This window comes from Helianthus annuus, chromosome 10, assembly GCF_002127325.2.
Source record: "Helianthus annuus cultivar XRQ/B chromosome 10, HanXRQr2.0-SUNRISE, whole genome shotgun sequence".
In the NCBI taxonomy this organism is placed as follows: Eukaryota; Viridiplantae; Streptophyta; class Magnoliopsida; order Asterales; family Asteraceae; genus Helianthus; species Helianthus annuus.
The window spans coordinates 21,744,223-21,763,214 of record NC_035442.2 but is presented as its reverse complement, the minus strand read 5'-3'; the positions used below and the strand labels follow the sequence as shown (position 1 = coordinate 21,763,214).

Sequence of the window (18,992 nt, the reverse complement as noted above, 5' to 3'; positions counted from 1 at the left end):
ATGCTTTTACAAAAGAAGACAAAAAACAAAAACATATACGAAACCCTTTTAACAATTTGTTTAAACATTGTTATAAAACTATAAATCATAACTTATTTACATAGTTGAAGTCATGGAACAATTGGTTAGGATCTTGAATTTTAATAATATTATGTTTTGAGTTTCAAAAATAGTCTAAACACAACTTGAAAATTACGTAATTAAGTTAATAGATATTAAGCATTAAAATTAGGGACACCAAAAAAAAAAAAACTTGGATCAGCCATTGGTATAGTGACCAATGGCTAGAGATTGTTCATAAACAACTTCGCTTAACCTTGTTAAACATAGTATTAGATTTACAAATTATTGTTGTAATCACAAATCAATGATGATCTGGTACACTAAACTTTATGGTTTTCTTAGATGTAAAACCTCCATCCACCACAAGATTATGACCGTTAACAAACTTAGCTTCATCAGAAGCAAGATAAACAGCAGCATTCGCCACATCAACAGGCTCACAATAACCCCCCTTGAATTCCCCTGCATCATGCACCATTTTCACTATTTGTTCATCTTCAACTTCCGGGAAATACTCTTTCATTTCGTCCATAACAAACGCTGTAGGGATCGCAAAAGGCGATATACAGTTGATCCGAATACCATGTCGAGACAACTCGGACGCTAACGATTTCACAATGCCGATAACCGCAAACTTTGATATCGAATAAGTGTGTTGGGACAAACCGCCTAATATTCCTGTCACACTGGCAGTGCATAATATGGACCCACTTTCACGGGGGATCATTACTCGTGATGCGTGTTTTATCCCTGCTAGTACGCCCCGGACGTTGACTGACATGACACGGTCAAAAGTATCGAGGTCGAGGTCAACTATGGATTGTGCGGTCCGGCATGGTATCCCCGCGTTGTTATACATGATGTCGAGTTTTCCATGTTTAGTTACTGTGAAGTCGACTGCATTGGCGATATCAGGCTCGTGAGTGACATTGCACGCTACGAATGAGGCGTTTGGGCCGAGTTGTGCCACGGTGGTGTGACCAAGGTGGTGGTGGATGTCGGCTATCACCACCTTAGCCCCGTGGTCGATGAATTTGGTTGCGGTTTCTTTGCCAATGCCGCTAGCTGCTCCGGTTATCAATGCTACTTTGCCTTCTAGTTTGCTGTGATATGTCACAAATTTTATAAAGAAGCATCATATGGTGTTTGTTTCCCATCATTCAAAAAAGAGTAAACTGCCAAAATGGTCCCTGAGGTTTGGTCACTTTTGTCATATTAGTCCAAAACTCAAACCTTTTGAATCTGGATCCCGTGGTTTCAATTTTGTTGTCATTTTCATCCAAAATCAAAATCTGGTCAAAATTTTCAGTTAACATCTAACTTTTCTGTCTTTTTCCTCCCTTTTAATGAAGGGTAAAATGGTCTTTTAAGGTTCTATTATACCAAATTAAAAAATCTAACAATTTTGCCCTTTTCATTAAAAGGGAGGAAAAAGACAAAAAAAATGATGTTAATTGAAAAATCTAACCAGGTTTTGCTTTTGGGTGAAAATGACAACAAAATTGAAACCACATGGACTCAGATTCAAAAAGTTTGAGTTTTGGACTAAAGTAACAAAAATGACCAAACCTCAGGGACCATTTTAACAGTTTACTCTTAAAAAAAATACTTTGTACCAAATTTTTGTCATGTCAAAACATGGTTTTTGTTAAATAAATGAAAATGGATATTTGGAATAAAATTCTTTCTAAAATTGTTTTGTTTGTTCAAAAGTAAATCTGTTAGCTGAGTTGATACATACGGATTTAAGTGAGTGGATTGTCTTTCGAGTCTTCGTTAACTTGAGCACGTATTCAACTTTTTGTTCATTTAAATTTTCAAATCTTTTTGACTCTATACTAATCTTAAATAACAAGTTAATAACAATGTTAATCTATACGTAGCCTTAAAATCAAAGTATTAGATTATTGAAATACAAGAAAAACCAATGTCTTACTCAAGCAAGTTAATTACTTAGATACTAAGATATTTATGGTGTATATGGTACGCTTACGACTAGGATTAGACGCTACCCTAAACTACTATAATGGTAACACCTAGGATGAGACACTAGCCTAATCTGCTTTAATGGTAACGTCTAAGATTAGACGTTACATGTATTCTGATCCTTAATCCCAGACGTCATCAACGTTCATTTTCGCTTTTATGATTTGGTCAATATATATGATAATTATATAACTAGTTTAATATACTTTCAGCTCGAACTAGTTTAATTATATAACTAGTTTAATATCTATACGACTCAACAACTCTGACTGAATTACAAACGAATTTTACTCAGAACTAATTACAAGTGATTGGCATGTTGAGAGCATGAATTTAACAATGTGAGGTACGAGTACTTTGTTTCTCGTTAAAAGGGAAACGAAACCTAAAATTCATATATGATAAAAATCAAACTAAATGAACAGTGAATTTAGGGTATATTAAAATATGGGGTATGGGGCGGGGTTGTGGCGTAGGTTGGGTACAAACGTCGAAGTCACCACCCCGGGTGGATTTGGGTTTCGGCGTGGCCCCTTGGGCGAGGGTTTCAGCCCGGGGACGGGGGTTGTGGCGTGGGTTGGGTACAAACGCCCAAGTCACCACCCCGGGTGGGCTTGGGTTTCGGCGTAGCCCCTTGGGCGGGGGTTTCAGCCCGAGCGTTGGACGGGGCTATCAAGATGACATGGTGGGATCTCATTGGCCAAGACAAGTAGTCGTTGGCCAACGGCTATGTGTTTAAAAAAAAATTATTCACTATAAATACTCACACTTCTATTCATTTTTTTACCACAACTACTCCACCTCTTCTATAATCATCTCTATCTTATTTTTTTTTTTTTTAAATATCATCCAACCACAATACGAAAAATGAATCCTCATAATCTTGGTTTTGACCCAAACAATCCGTGGGCATTCCAAGAAACACCTAGCCCAGCATCCAATCGTCCAATTGCTCCCTTTTTAATACACTCCACGATGCCGGATATGGCTGATTACGCATCGTTTATCTCGAATCGTTTGAAGAATGACGTCGATCGAAAACACCAATATCTTTCGCGCAACGCGCGTCATTAAAAATCACTAGTTTATATAATATAGAGACATTTTGATTAACCAAAATCATTTATTTTAATCCCTAAATTTATTAAAAAATTAACTTTCACATCTTATAATAATCATTTTAATCCCTAAATTTTTACTTTTGAGTACATACCCTAAATTTAAAATTTTGTATACATTTTCAATCATTTTTCTTTTTGAGTACATATCCTAAATTTAAAATTTTCTATACATTTTCAATCTTTTTTCTTAAATCAAAATAGGCTATTATTTCTTATAATTTTTCCCAAATATACAGTAAAAAAGTTTATTAAAAGTAATGTTATCATAATAGTTTTTGGATTTTGTGATCCGTCGTGACTCAAGGAGTACCATGTGAAAGAAGATTCTTTAATTGAAATAATTGAAGTCCCCAAGTGACCCACAATCTCACATGCAACCTCATCCAATTTCTAAGTTTATATGAAAATATATACATTTTAAAACTGAATTTAAATACAGTGATTAAAAATTATCATGTATTATATGTACTATGAGTATGATCACAACTTTTAAGATACAAAATCAAGTACAATAATTAAAAATTGACATTTTTATCAAGAATGATGAGAAACAAACCTTGAAGTCTTGGAAGAGAACCTGCCAAACTGGAAAGTTGAAGCAACCACACCTCTTGAAATGGAGATGCTTTATCAAAAAAAAAAGTCAAGAAGATTTTTATGCATACATATAATTGGTACACACATATATATACACATATGTACATATACATATATTATATATATAGATGAAGTGGAAGAAATAACTAACCAAGTGGGTTTGATTGATCTTAGCATCATTGATATTGATTAGACCATCGACATACATCTACAAAGTGCTATAGAGATAAGAGATTGTGTGTGTGTGTGTGTGGTGGTGGGGGGGGGGGGGGGGGGGCACCCAACTTAGAACGGAAGGGAAAAGTGTAAGGCTTGATCTTTTATGTATGTATATATATAGACGATGCACACAAGGGATGGAGTCATGTGTCTTGGATTTACACATTAATGGAGTTGGTGACTTCAATATAAGTTCATTAGTGAATTTTATATCTTGATTTATTTAAAAATCAACTTCTATAACTTTGAGGATACAAAGGTAACTTCAACTCATGTATCAACCTTTTTCATGGTTATTTGAACTCTTGCATTTGTTAAATATTTATCAATTAGTTTGGTTAATTTATGATTTCAACATTGATTAGAAGATGTTAGTGTTAGCGATATATATTTATTATAGATTGATGATGTATATCTCCTATATTATTGTGCATATTCCCTCTTGATTAGGATTGCTAGTTTCCTTGTATAGCTCTCTGTATCTTCTATATATTGTTTGTAATATTCACAATGGAGATCATACGATTGATTACAGTTAGATTCGAAAATCTAAATAATTATATTTTGTATTTGTATTATACGTTCATATTTTTTGTTTTCATCAAAAGGAGCGTGTTTCACAATTTGTGATCATGTACGCACCAAAAATCTCCCCATTTTCATATGAATGCAATAATATGTCAAATGCAGTGGAATTGCTAGATATGATTACATATTTACAATATTGCATACCTACACCTTACCCTCTTGTCGGAGTAAAAAAGGATTTCTTTGACTTTCAATTCCCTATATGTTCATTTTTGCCGGAAAAGATTATGCTACCCCTTAATAGATGCCCCCTTTCGATAGACACTCTCACTTAGGTGTTGTTTGTTTTTTAAGAGGTAAAATGTCTGCAGTCTGCGGACCACATCTGCAGACATCTGTAAAACAAGAGGTGCAACAAACCTCTGCGGTCTAGAAGAAGAAGGTTGTTTGTTTTTTAACGTATGTATTATAGACTTATAAAACAAACTAGTGGTGGTGTACAGATGGTGGTGGTGGAAAATGGTGGTGGGTGGTGGACGTGGACGGTGGGTGGTGGACGTGGACGGTGTGTGGGGGTGGTGGACGTGGATGGTGTGTGGTGTTGGTGGACGGTGGTGGTGGTGGTGGTGATGAGCGGTGGTGGTGGACGATGGTGGTAGACGATGGTGGTGGGTGGTGGATGATGGACGGTGGTGGGTGGTGGACGGTGGTAGTGGTGGACGGTGGTGGTGTTTAACCCTATGCAAACCTTAGAAGATCTTAGAAGTGGTTGGGCCAAGTCTGCACCAAGAAGAGCTCGTGCATGCGTTTTTAATGAAACGTCTTCAGAAAAACAAACAGTCTACTGATGGCAATGTCTACGCGTGGTCTGTGCGGCACAGACAGAATAACCTGCGCAGGTATCTTTTAGAAAAACAAACACCACCTTAATCTATGCCCCCCTTTTTATCAATGCTACCCTATAATTGATGTTCCCTGATGTGCTAAAAGTAGTTTAACTAAATTAACCTTAAATTAGACACTAAGTAATACTCTAGTCTCTTTAAAAACAAAACTACTGATATGCAAGTGAACCTATCGACTCTAGTAAAGCTAAGGTAAGTCCGAATATCGAATCCACGAGACTCCTATTGAAAACGTGAACTAGACTCAATTACTTATCTACACTACTGATTTTTATTGTTTTCATGTTTTGAGGGGGTTTCTAACAATTCTAATGCTATTAATTAAAAGATTGACTAACACGAACTCTAACTGTAGGTGAAATCAGATGATGATAAAAGGCACTACCTAGGTTTGGAATCCTATTCGTGAATCATGGTTTTCTATCGGTAATGGTAAGTGGTAACTAAGATGGAACTGGATCTATGATACTAAACTAATAGTAAATCCTAAAGAACCCTCGATCCTTCTCCAGGTGTTCGGAAAGAACCCTAAAAGCTGTTAAACTCACTGGTTGGTCGGATTGCCTCACATCAAATTTAACAATACTAAAGTACCCAAAAGACGGTCTACCTCACAGTGCGACAATCTCAATGCACCCTAGAGTGTAAAGGGGTAATCTATGAACAATTATTCAGATTTAGATAGGTAAATATCATAAGACAATTAAGAAAGATCCGCTGTAACACCTCGTAAAATCGTGTCCAATTATGTGAAGACACGTGTCCTAAACCCTAAACGTGTAATAAATTGACTTTGAAGGACCAAAGTTGACAAACAGTGAAAAGATGTATGCAGAGGGACGAAAGGTGTCAACATGCTAAAACTATGCCTCTGAATGACCTTACATGAAGTTTGTATTCTTAAGCGAGTAAATTATTAGGCGTGAGAAGCCATTTGTGAAAAAACAAGTGAAAGTTATAAGACGAAGGGGTTAAACGTGTCAGCATGTTAATTCTTACCTCTGAGTGACCTTTTAACAAACCCGGAGCTTCGTAATGTCCAATTATACTTCCGAGAATGCTAGATATTAATTACATAGAGTTTCGGTATCGTTATATAATAAGTTGTGCAAGATCTCGAGAAAAAAGGGTTAAAAGCGTCAAGAGATAAACTAGTCCTTTCGGGTGATCTCTTAACTGAACGGAAGCCTAACGATGTTTGTTATAAGTCCCAAGATCATTAAAAACTAACTGTAGGGGCCAATAGTGCTAAATGAAAGTTATATGAAGTTAATAAGGACCAGGGACTAAAACTGCCAATATTGAAACTTGTTTTACCGGAATTGAAGGAGAGTCGCGGCCCGCAAAGAACCAAGGCCTTATCTTACGCGGCCCGCGAGAGACTGCCCAGTAAGCAAAAACTGGACAGCTGCATGTTGCAGCCTTGCAGCCCACACAAACCGTCATTGCATGCCTGAAACTCAAAACCAGGACTTGTTTGATGGTATTTACTAACACTAAGACACTTGGAATGATCTGAGGATGATCAAAAAACACCTGGATTGATCCTAAGACACCATGATTTACTATAAATAGGTGCCTTCATCCTCCATTCATGCTTGCACCTTTCAAAAATCACTTATATACTTCTTCTCTGAGGTTCCTGATCAAAAGGAAGCTCCTCCTTAGTCAAGATTTCGAGCTAGGACCTGTTGTAAGTGTCCTTAGCCACTCTAGTCCGGTTTTTATGCTTTTAAAAACCGAAAGTCAAAGTTACCGCAAATCGGCTTTGACTTTCGGTTTAGATCTAAACGGTCCAGCCATTGTTCGAGGCGAATATGGCTACGTGATCGTAATTAGGTAGGTGTTAATCCCTCAAAAGGGCACCTCCTAATTACCACGTTTACTTAGTTAATTGTCGGGTCAAAGTAATTAACATAAAAAGTCAAACGGTCAGTTTTTAAATAAATTCAAATTTGATAATGTAGAAGTTATAAAATATGTTTTATCACTTTAATAACTTGGTAAACATCATTAGAACATGTCTAAACATGTTCGACCTGACAATTCTAAGTTTAGGCTCGGTTCACAACCGAAAGTCGCAAAAGCTTAACTTTTGATTTGACTTTCAGTTCTGACCCGATTTAGCTTAATTCCTTTATGTAATTATGTGTTAAGGTTCCTTTGTGACCATATTATGTAGTAGTATAACCCTCTGAGGTTATATTACATGGTCACCTAGTAATTTGAGTTTATTTACTTGATTCTGTTATTATGCTGAAACTTGACTATCATGCCCTTTTATTCAAAAGTGAGATTTTAAACATAACTAAGCATGCAAATGAATTACATTCTGATATGTTAACATGTTTAGTATATTTTAACATTTATAAATTGGTCATAAACTAAGTTTGCTTAATTAATCAAAATATAAGCTTTAAAAAAGGACTAAAATACCCTTTTCACATAAAATGAGTTCTTAACATAATTTAACATAAAAACTCATCACCTACTGATATGATATCATATTTGGAATTATTTGGGATATTTAAACAGATTATGTTCCGAGTTTAACTTAGAGTTCTTACATGAAGTTAATAAATGACGATAATACACTTTTCACACAAAAATTGGGTTTTAAATATAATTAGCATGCAAAAACCTTTTGTTACTGATTTGTTTTGATAAATAAAATATTGTGATCATTCAAATCTGGTCATAACCTCATAATTGACTAAACATCGAAATAATCGTCATTTGTCGACTTTTGCGCAAAATAGGTGCATAGTATGGTTTTAAACCATACTTAGCACCCAATACTTGTTACCTACTGAAATTATAAACCATTTTTAATATTTTTACAGTAGGTATAAGTTATGAACTCAGAATCCCAAATAAGTCCTTAAAACTATGTGTGAAATGACCAAAATGCCCCTTTGGTGCATAGTTTGGCCATAAATCATAAACCACACATATATATGATATCCTACTGTAATAATAACATAAATTTAAATATTTTTACAGAAATTTTATGACCAGAACCTCAGTTTTCATATAAACCCCTTTTATAAACCTTAAAATGACCAAAATGCCCTTATGAGACTAAATTCGTTTTTAAAATCTTTATGGGCATACTTGCTGATATCCTACTGATATCATGACATATTTTAAGCATAATAACTTATTAAGCATGCATACACAACTGAATTCATGAACAATATAAATTACTAAAGTATTAATCCATCAATTTATTACTAAAACCGTTTGAAACCCAATCATAAACAAATATTCATCACAAAACCTATGTAGCTACAAAGTTTTATCTAGGGATGAGTAAATACCGATACCGTCCCGATCCCGACCAATACCGATCCCGAATTTTGTGTAAACTTGGTACCGATACCGGTACCGAAATACGTCGGTTCGGGACGGTATCGGTACGGTATCGGTAGTTTAAGGGTAAAAGTCGGTATTTTACCGATACCGTACCGTACCGTACCGATACCAAAAAATCACAAAAGTGGATACCATTTCCGGTACCGAAAACGGATCGGGATCGGGATTTCGGGATCGGGACGGTATTCTATACCCTTTGCTCATCCCTAGTTTTATCCAACAATCATCTTTGAAACATGAACAATAGTCATAACAAGTTCAGCAACACATGGTGGAAAGCAAAGAAAACAAAGGAAACAAAGGAAACATAAAACTGAATGTTAAAACCCGAGAGTTCTTGTTCCTGTTCGCTTGAAACCTCAATTCCTATGCTTGTTGTGCTTCAAAATCTCCCTATAGCAGCTCTAGTTCGTAGAATAATGAATAAAAGCCGTGTTAGGGTTTATATATCAAACTTGGACGACAAACGAATTTTTCCCAATTTTTGAGCCCGTCGTGTCACGCGACGGGCATTGGGTCTTTTTGTCGCGTAGCGCCACGTCTTCAAAAACATGCGGGGACATTTGCCCCCTTGCGTCACGCGAGGGGCTTCTCCATACCCTATCGCGCGACGTGGCAAGGCTAAATTTCACCATTTTTCCGTTTCGTTTATTTCCCAATCCTTTGTGACTCGTCCGGAAGCTCAATTTTCTCTTTTTTGCTCATTTTCATTTCCTTTTTCCCCTGGACCCCTGCAAAACACAAATGACTAAGTATCTTGAAAAATCAATAACAAAACGACACAAAACTATCGAAAATTGTACAAACTATACACATGAAATAGATGTATTTTGCAATACATCATTCCCCTTCACTAACGAGACAGCTTATAGAATAGATCTAATGGTAAGCATGGTGATATCATGCTAGCATTGTCATTATGATAGACCACATTCTCGTAAAAGAAGTCGTTGGCTTATGGTTGAGAATGGAAGAATCATCAATGAGAGAGGAAAACTTATCATGGATTGTAATTCATTAGGCGCACTTCCTTCATCGTATAACAAACAAAACTATAAATATTAGGTTATGGTTTAAAGCTGGTTAGAAAAATCAAAAAGATTGAAATTAATTCAAAAAAAAAAAATGAAATGGAGAGAAAGTAACTTGTTTCTTGTGATGGTGGAGTCGTCCTAGTTATAAGAAAGGACGACCTAAAGAAGGTTGAGGATAGTTTTTTGTTACGCTTTACAATCTTTAAGATTAAGTCTACAAATCTTCAGAAAAAAAAAAATTAAACACAACATAAGTATCTTAACAAATTTATTTAAAAACTTCTTAAAACGTATATATTCTTGAGTCATGTGAGGAATTAAAACTGTATATTTACATTACCACTTCACTTTTTAAACAAGAAAAGATATTTTTATCCTCATTTGACAACAAATATTTTCTTACTCATATTACTTTATTTATTTTACTTACATAATTTATCAAAAAGTTTACAAATATTTAAAAATAAAAAATTGTCCGCTAAAACTACAAATACATTCATTCAATCCCAAATATCATTTCACATAATCAATTATCAATGTTCAAACCAGAATTACAAAATTAAACATTTACCCCACTTAACAACATATAAGGGCATTTGGTCTAGTGGTATGATTCTCGCTTTGGGTGCGAGAGGTCCCGAGTTCGATTCTCGGAATGCCCCACTTTTTTTTTTCACAAATATCAATCCTAATTTTCCCTCCAAAATCCACCATTATATACTTCATTTCCCCAAATTCCACTCTCAATTTCATCATACTCTCTCTCAAAACCCAAATTTCACAATCAATTTTGTGCCATTTAGACGTAACATGACCTAAAAACACATCTTCTCCGATTTACAATTAGGGTTTCATTTTCATACTCATTCGTGATCATCATCATCTTCTCAAACAAGCTTCCACTTTATTCTTCCTTAAAAAAAAAAAAAGAAACTCATATCAGTTGTTTTGATGTGAGTTGAAAAAACTAATTTAGGGTTTTGGTTTCGTGCAAAAGGGGTTACTTTATGGCTGGATTTAGTGATCATGAAGCTGGTACGTTCTATTTACCTTTTATGATGTGTATATTCATTTTGGAATTTCAAATAAAGTTAAATGCTTAGTTTCATACTTGTAGAGATTAGACTTTGTCAGGAGTTTGTGGTGACGTAGGATTAAGGTTGATGGTACCGTTTAGTATTAGACTCTTTCTTTAGGAGCTTAGCGTGTCGAGCTTTCCTTAGGCGCTTAGCGTGTGGGTTTGTTTCAATGGCCTTTGCATGTTATTGCTTGTCTGTGTGCAGTGGCGAAGCTTGAAAATTTCCACCGGGGGGTCGGAAGTCACCGAACCTAAAAATTCTATACAAGTATTTTTTTTATAAAACCGGGGGCTGAAAACGTATATACCTAAAAAATTCTACACGAAACGTACATACATAACACTACTTAGCGAAAAGTTCGGGGGGTCAGGCGCCCCTCCTGGCCCCTTGAAAGCTACGCCCTTGTCTGTGTGTTTTTATGTCTCTATTATACGTTATCACTAATTTCCAGTTTGGTAGCTTACTAAGCATGTTTTTAGTACACTGTGTTTTTTCTGTACTTATGCATGTGATTGTATTCTTGTACTTATGCATACGTGTCGTGTTATGATGTTATTATATCTGCTTCAATCATTTCTATGTTACTCTTTCGCCACTCTTATACATGTGGATAGAGGTAAAGTTTGCCTACATCCCACCCTCCCCAGACCCTACCAATAGCTTTGTGATATGTGGAATTTACTAGGTACGGTTGTTGTTGTTGTTGTTTTTTGTTTTTTTAGTTACTATGTGCGTATGTATGTTTTTATGGGACTTTGACGTCTGGATATAGCTTTGGAGCTATGGGTCTCCTGGAAGCAGTCTCTTTATCCCGTGGATAGAGGTAAGGCTTGCATACATCTCACCCTCCCCAGACCCTACCAGTAGCTTGGCTATGAGTGATATTTTACTGGCTATGCAGTTAATATCACCGATATATCACTGATATATCGGTTATTGGGCCCTGGTGAGATATCGGTGCAAAATATCGTTACCGATATTATCGGTGATATTGGCCGATATATCACCGATTTTCCTAGTATCAATACCTGTATTTTTAGTTCTACCATTCGTCCTTCTTCTTATTGCTGCTATTAGTGTTTTATGTCTTAAATTTTAAATGTTAGTGTTTTAAGTCTTAATCTGTTCCTACTTGCTACAATTGTAAGTGTTTTGCAAGTTGCAAAAGGTTAATTTGTTAATGGTAGGAAAGTATACTGAACTATTGGTGTTAAATTGCTATATATATATATATATATATATAAATTCAGCATTATATTAAAATTACCGATATGACGATATCCCACCACGATAACCGATATCCGATTTTTTACCGCATTAACAAGCTTAGTTTACAGGGTACGGTTGTTGTTTCATACTTGTAGAAGAGAGTTTATATAATTTTTATTTATTTATTTATTTATTTTTTGCAGAAGTTACATGTAATTGTTTGAAGTGGTATGTAGTTTTAATATTTTTAAGGTCTTATGAAAGGTATATTTTTATGAATTTACAGGGAATAAGGTTGATGTAAGCGTTGAGGATGGTCATATGATTGCTACGGCTTTTGATTACACCGAAGAAGAGGAAACCCAAATTGTGAATATGGATGAAGAAACTGAGGAACTGGATATTACTAATTTTGCTGGTGATTTGCGAGCGCTAATGGTAGAAGACAGCGACGATGTAATCGCGTTGGATAGTGAAGATGATGAAGTGATATCTGAGCCGAAAGACGGAAAAGTTAGAGGTATACAAAACAGTAATTTAAAGCCATGATTTAAGAATTTCATTTGAAGTCATACTGATTTTTAAAAGCCGGATGATTTTAGTAACAATTTCGTAACTGCATTTCTTATCAGGATCTTTGTGGCGACGCGTTAGTGCAGTTGGTGTACAATCATTTGAGGTTAAGTCATCCGCAGGAAGCAATTTGACCGACAAAGTAACCGGTAACGGTCCCAACTCTCTTCAACACACGCGATATCAAGAAACACTAACTGGGATGTCAAGTGAGAAAAATATAATATCGAATAACGAAAATGTAGCAAACGTTGATCAAGACCAGAAGACCTATAGTAACAATTTTGAGAACGCAAATGAAGCAGTTAACGAATCTCCAGAACCCGGGGAGTCAACACAAGCTGATGCGTTAAAATTTGTGGATCATTATCTTTCAGTTAGTGTCGAAAATTCGTCTCCAGAAGTCAAGATTCCGAAAACTATTGGGCTACAATCACCTTTTACTTCATTTGCAAAAGGGTCCCACGAGTTGGCGAAAAAAGCCAATCGTATGAACCGAATCGGCATCTCAACCTTCGATTGGGATGGTAATCAGCCTGATTCGGATGAAAGATTATTTGATCAACACGTTGAGGAAGAATTACCAAAATGCCCCCCGGAAAAGGATACGTTTGATGTTAGTTTCAACACTCAAATGGCGGCTGAAGTTATGGAATCTTTTCTGTGTGCCCCACCTCCCGCTATCTATGCTAATGAAAACGAAGATACGAACAAGAAAACGCTGAAACAGTTTTCTTCGCCGTTAAGAGATGTAATAAATTTGAACGAAAACGGGGATACTAAAAAACAAAAAGAGTTGAATGTAGAATCATCGACTGGAAATTTGAAGGTGCGTGATAAATCTTCGAAAGTTGTTACCAAAAGGAAGCAAAATCAAGATTTGGAAAAGGAAAATATCCGATTTGTTTATAAACGACGTGGGTCCCTCGGTGAAAACCAAAAGGTTAAAACGTTTTCACCTGTGGCTAGTAGAACGAGGCGCGGGTCAACAGTAAAAATTCCAAAGAGGACTCGGAATTTATGTGATCTTGAATATATTACACATGAAAGAAAAACAGGCGATTTAGATACAATATCTGGTAATATAAAGTTTGAAGCATGGAACTGGCCCAAAAAGAAAAGAACACGTAGAAATATGAGGCAAAATGCAGCGTTAAGTGGCAATACAGTTTCAGTTGTGGGTCCCAGTGGGACAGACGGGAACTTTAGGGAAGCGTTTTTGATGTCAAGTGTAAAGAGGAAAGCACGATCCGGTTCCAGGTTTAGATCAACGGCTGGGATTAACTCTTGGAAAGGATCGTTGATGCAGAAAGTGGAAGTTCGTGTATTGTTCAGCCAAAATCTTGATGATGCCGTGGTTAAACAGCAGAGAAAGGTTTTCTATAGCTTTACTTGTCTCATTTTCATTTATCATCGTAGCTAGATGTGGGAAATTTAGATCCATGTACTAATGAATGGGTCGATTTGGGTTGTGTTTGATCTTCAACGGGTCAAACAGTAAAAAATAAAAATAAAATAGATAGAAAGGGAACGGGTCCAAGTGTTTATATAGGTCAAAATGCATTTTTAATGCATACAATCTCCTAAATCAATATTTAAATAATTCAGTATTACATGATAGTATAATTTATTATAGAGTAAATTGTCATTCTAGCCCTTGAGGTTTTGCTACTTTTGCGACTTTTATCCAAAGGTTTGTTTTTACGCATCTAGGTCCTCGTGGTTTCAAAATCTTGCCATTTTTGTCCCTGAGGTTTGTCAATTTATTGCAACTTTCGTCCCTTGAGGTTTGGTTCTGAGGGATGAAAATGACAGGATTTTGAAACCACGAGGACCTAGATGCGTAAAAGTAAATCTTTTGATGAAAGTCGCAAAAATGGTCAAACCTCAGGGACTAAAATGAAAATTTACTCTTCATTAAATTTTTTTGGCATGCTCATTGTTTATATGAATATGGAACTGTTTGATAAAAATGTTCGGAGTCAAGCATCAACGAACTACTAGTTTTGACTTTTGACCCGTTACCAAAACCCGCCCATTTTGCCACCTCTAATCATACCATTCTTGTTTAAACTCTTTGTAAGTTATTACGACTCATAAATTTCCTAACTTTTTCTACGCAGATAATGAAAAAGTTGGGAATTTCAACAGCAAAAGATTGCTCAGATGCGACACATTTTGTGGCCGATAGATTTGCAAGAACAAAGAAAATGTTAGAAGCAATGGCGTTTGGCAAACCAATTGTGACACCCTTGTGGCTTGACGGCTGTGAGCAAGCAACATGTATAATTGATGAAAATAATTACATACTCAGGGACGCTAAAAAGGAAAAAGAAATCGGCTTTAATATGCCTGTTTCATTGTCTCGTGCAAGATCGCATCCGCTTCTGAAGGTAACAAGTTTGGACGTGCGTTGAAGAATTAATTTCTAGTGTTTGGGTAACCTGCTTTTGCATTTAATTATACGATTAGTTCACCTATTACTTTCTTAAATATATTTTCTTCACCGTCAATAGTGATTTGTTATGATTTTAAGCAGCATAAGCACATCCAAACACTAAAAAAAAGGGTAATGCACGGTACCCCTGACCGCGGAGGGGATAACCCCTCCCAGGCCGCCACCCGACAAGCCTGAGCCTGGCAGTAAATACCCTTGCCGAGCCGACGCTTGAGGGTACTATGTTCGCCCCAAGAATCGAACCCGGTACCTCTTGGTAAGAGGTGGGTGTCGGTGGCCAACTGGGCTACCCCAGCTGGTTACATCCAAACACTATTGCATACACCACGTGTTATTACAGTTGACCGTATTGTTTTAATTATTCAACATACATATTCAAACATCCTTTCCATGCCCTTATGAATCTGTTTGGTTTTGATTACCAGGATCAGAGAGTCTTCATTACGTCAAATGTAGAACCTGACAGAGAAATGATTAAAAAATTAGTCGAAGCAGGTCAAGGCCAGGTGCTATCCTGCTCCCTTTTTTGTTCTACGTTAAATAACAATAATCATAATCTACTGTATCAAACTAAATCTTTGAGTAAAGCAATGTAGATGATTTAAAATGTTTTTACATTTCACTACGATCATCGTTAAGTACTATACAAAATGCCTAAAGCCGAAAATATGAGCGAGTCAAACAGATTTTGGTTTGAAATAAGTCATTATTGGTTTGGGTCAAAATGGCTCAATATATTGTGTTGAGACATTATTTTTGTCCATCTATTATTTTTTATATAAATTAATAATGTTAGGATACAAAAAGAATATTATGAGAGCTAGGAGCCCATGGCTTTATAGCCTAGTGGCATCTTGGGGGTGGGACAAGACTTTAAGACCAAAAGGTCCTGGGTTCGATTCCTACAGAGGGGGGGGGGGGGGGTTCTCATATTTATTGGGTTTCCTCCTGAATTGGTGTATAGGCATTATGCCTAGTGGAGATGGATATGATCGGGTGGTTCCGCTGGTGGCACAATGATACTCCAGTGGTCCGTCAGTGCTCCAAATTTGCTGTTCAAAAAAATATATATATATTATGAGAGCTAGGAGGTTGTATGCTTTATAATTAGGCTTATGGAAACTTAGTTATAATGAGATGCTCCTCAGGTTATTGAAGGTGTTCAGCAAGCTAGCACGGAGTACAAGATCTCAAATAGTCTTTTAATATTGTCTTGTGAAAAAGATTATGAAGAATGTGTTCCATTTTTAGAAAAAGGTATAGATACATACTTATTTCATTATGCATACACAAGTCCTTACCCTTAAAATTTACATACAAAAAACATATGGTATGTAACTATGTATGTGTACTTGCAGGTGCAGCGGTTTACAGTGCAGAACTCTTACTAAACGGGATCATTGTTCAGAAACTGGATTATGCAAGGTAATTGAAAAACATCAAATGGGCGGAATTTACAAATTGTTGGTTTATGCTTCTTAGCACTTTTTATACAGTTTGTGTACCCTAAAGTAAATACTACTCATATTAACGGTCCTATTCGTGCAAATTCAACATCGTTATATCGTGGGTTCCATTTACTTTTCGAAAAGAAAAAATGAGAGTGACATAATATAAAACTTAGGAAAATTTTATAAATTAGAGGTGGAAATTTCGACCATTTTTCTTTTGAATTGGTCGATTGAGTTCTTTATTATCGGTAACAGGTCAAATATGTGAAATATAAATTATAGTATAAAAAATGCGGTTTAAAGTAGCGCAAATGATGATATTTTTTTTAGCATAAAACCTCCTAAATCGATTATAAACTTAGAAATTTGTTAAAATAATATAGTTTTGGAATTATATTTGGCACATACAAAATTTAAAAGATTAAGGCCACCCGGGGTAGCAACTAATTTGTGCGTGATGAATAAATACCACGTGTGGAACTTGGCCAAATACCACCGCCACCCTCTTGCCATCACGCGTGGAACTTAAATCCCGTTATATTTTTGACGCGTTATCTTTTGATTGATGTGAGGGAAATTGTTGGGTGTGGTGGTGAGTGATGACCATTTCCACTAAAAAAGGTTGTGAGTGATGGAATAATGGTTGATGACATGGCGAAACTTGATTGGATGTTGTGAGTGATGGAATTTGTACAAGTGATGACCACCCCTACCCTCCTAATAGAGTTAATTACTGTTTTCGTCCCTGAGGTTTGTCAAAAATAACGGTTTCAGTCCATTAGTTTAAAAATTGCGATTTCAGTCCATTAGTTTCATTTTCGTAACCATTTCACTCCACTTTTCAAACGGCGTTTGTTTTATGCAGTTAATGGAAGCACGTGCTTGTCACGTGATGGGCAATTTGGTCATTTCCATTCCAATTCTCACAAACCCAGTTGTATTAAACACCACCTACCCCTTATTCATCCAAACCCTGACCCCCAATTCATCTCTAAATTGCCCATCATGTGACAAGCACATGCTTCCATTAACTGCATAAAACAAACGCCGTTTGAAAAGTGGACTGAAATGGTTACGAAAATGAAACTAATGGACTGAAATCGCAATTTTTAAACTAATGGACTGAAACCGTTATTTTTGACAAACCTCAGGGACGAAAACAGTAATTAACTCCTCCTAATATGGTAAAGAATGAAGTAGTATGGTAATTAACATCTTAGATTATTACGCATAAATGGTTGACTATTTTCGTTTTCCACAGGCACCGACTCTTCAATGGGCATGTAAAAATGAAGCAGTATGCCAGAAAAAGAAGGAGAAATGGGATCCAGCATCTTCATGGTGGATAGTTACAAATCTTTTGTATATCTGTGCTTATATTTTTGTGAGTTAGTTGTCAAAATGGCCAGTTTTGAAACATGGTTTTTGTTAATATTTTGTTACAAATGCCAGATGCCATTTTGATTCTTATCAAACAGTTGACCCAAGATTACTAAACAAACAACCCGTTCCGTTGTTCCGTTTGTACATATAAGTATGAAATTCAGAGAAGAAGCAATGACTGTTTGGCTCTATAACGCTGTATGACGCGTGCATCCTCTATATTACTGCTGCAACTGTTTGAAAAATATTATCAGTCAAGAAATTTGTGATCAACAATTTACATTTTCTTAATTTGATTTTAATGCTTATAATTTTATAAATAGAATACATGTTGACTATTCATGATTTATATTCTAGACAATTTGGGTAAAACTGAACAAAGAATATGAAGTTAATACAATTATGAAACATAAATAGAATAAGAATTGCCAATATACCGTCATTTATCTATTTTTCTACTAAATTCCAGTAATACTTATTTTATGACACAAGCCTCTTCGTAAGTTAAATTCATCAGAACAAAAAATAACCTTTTGAAAATACAGATATTTTTCAAGTTAAATTAAGACGAAAATACAGGTATTTTTCAAGTTAAATTAAGACAATTACAAATATTGAAACCGACACTTGTAATCAACAGTAATATAGATAATGACAAATAATTGGGTTTGTCAAACTTCTATAAAAGAATCTAAATATTTAAGTCACTATCGCTCTCTAATCCAAAAGAACTCGGGGTCAAAAACATTAATTTAGAAGATGATAGAGTTGGAAAGACCAAAACTATGAGATAATGAAAACTGCTATGAAGAAAATGGTTTTAAAATTATACCCTTATACAATTAGCAACATGGGTTATGTCCCATTTGTTTAAAGGTCACACCCTTTAATTCATTTTACTCACACCTTTTTATTATATATTATTTAATTAATTAGCAACTTAGTATATGCACAATTAGTAACTTGGGGTACCACCTTGAGGTTACACCCTTTGCATAAACATAAACGAAT

At 35.7% G+C, this 18,992-nt stretch overlaps 2 protein-coding genes and 1 non-coding gene across 4 annotated transcripts; 2 read left to right on the top strand and 1 right to left on the bottom strand.

The window, feature by feature from the left end:
* Positions 1-243: 243 nt before the first annotated feature.
* Positions 244-4,070, bottom strand: LOC110884167 (secoisolariciresinol dehydrogenase). Its single transcript, XM_022131850.2, has 3 exons — positions 3,919-4,070; positions 3,727-3,795; positions 244-1,166 (listed from the first exon to the last, which is right to left on the bottom strand). Exons 1-3 carry the CDS (start codon positions 3,945-3,947, stop codon positions 365-367), a joined length of 900 nt encoding a protein of 299 aa, XP_021987542.1. The 5' UTR covers positions 3,948-4,070; the 3' UTR covers positions 244-364.
* A 6,348-nt stretch (positions 4,071-10,418) lies between these two features.
* On the top strand, positions 10,419-10,490 carry TRNAP-UGG. Its single transcript has one exon. It is a non-coding gene; the product is annotated as a tRNA-Pro (tRNA).
* LOC110884168 lies at positions 10,452-18,172 on the top strand. Of its 2 annotated transcripts, none has more exons than XM_022131851.2 (8): positions 10,452-10,863; positions 12,403-12,636; positions 12,749-14,064; positions 14,813-15,082; positions 15,573-15,653; positions 16,296-16,404; positions 16,506-16,572; positions 17,860-18,172. In XM_022131851.2, the coding sequence occupies exons 1-8, from the start codon at positions 10,836-10,838 to the stop codon at positions 17,945-17,947; spliced, it is 2,193 nt and encodes a 730-aa protein (XP_021987543.1). In that variant the 5' UTR covers positions 10,452-10,835; the 3' UTR covers positions 17,948-18,172. The 2 variants fall into 2 exon arrangements, with proteins under 2 accessions (XP_021987543.1, XP_035834501.1); XM_035978608.1 differs by lacking the exon at positions 10,452-10,863 and adding an exon at positions 11,208-11,730 and having other exon boundaries at positions 17,860-18,168.
* The last annotated feature ends 820 nt before the right edge of the window (positions 18,173-18,992 follow it).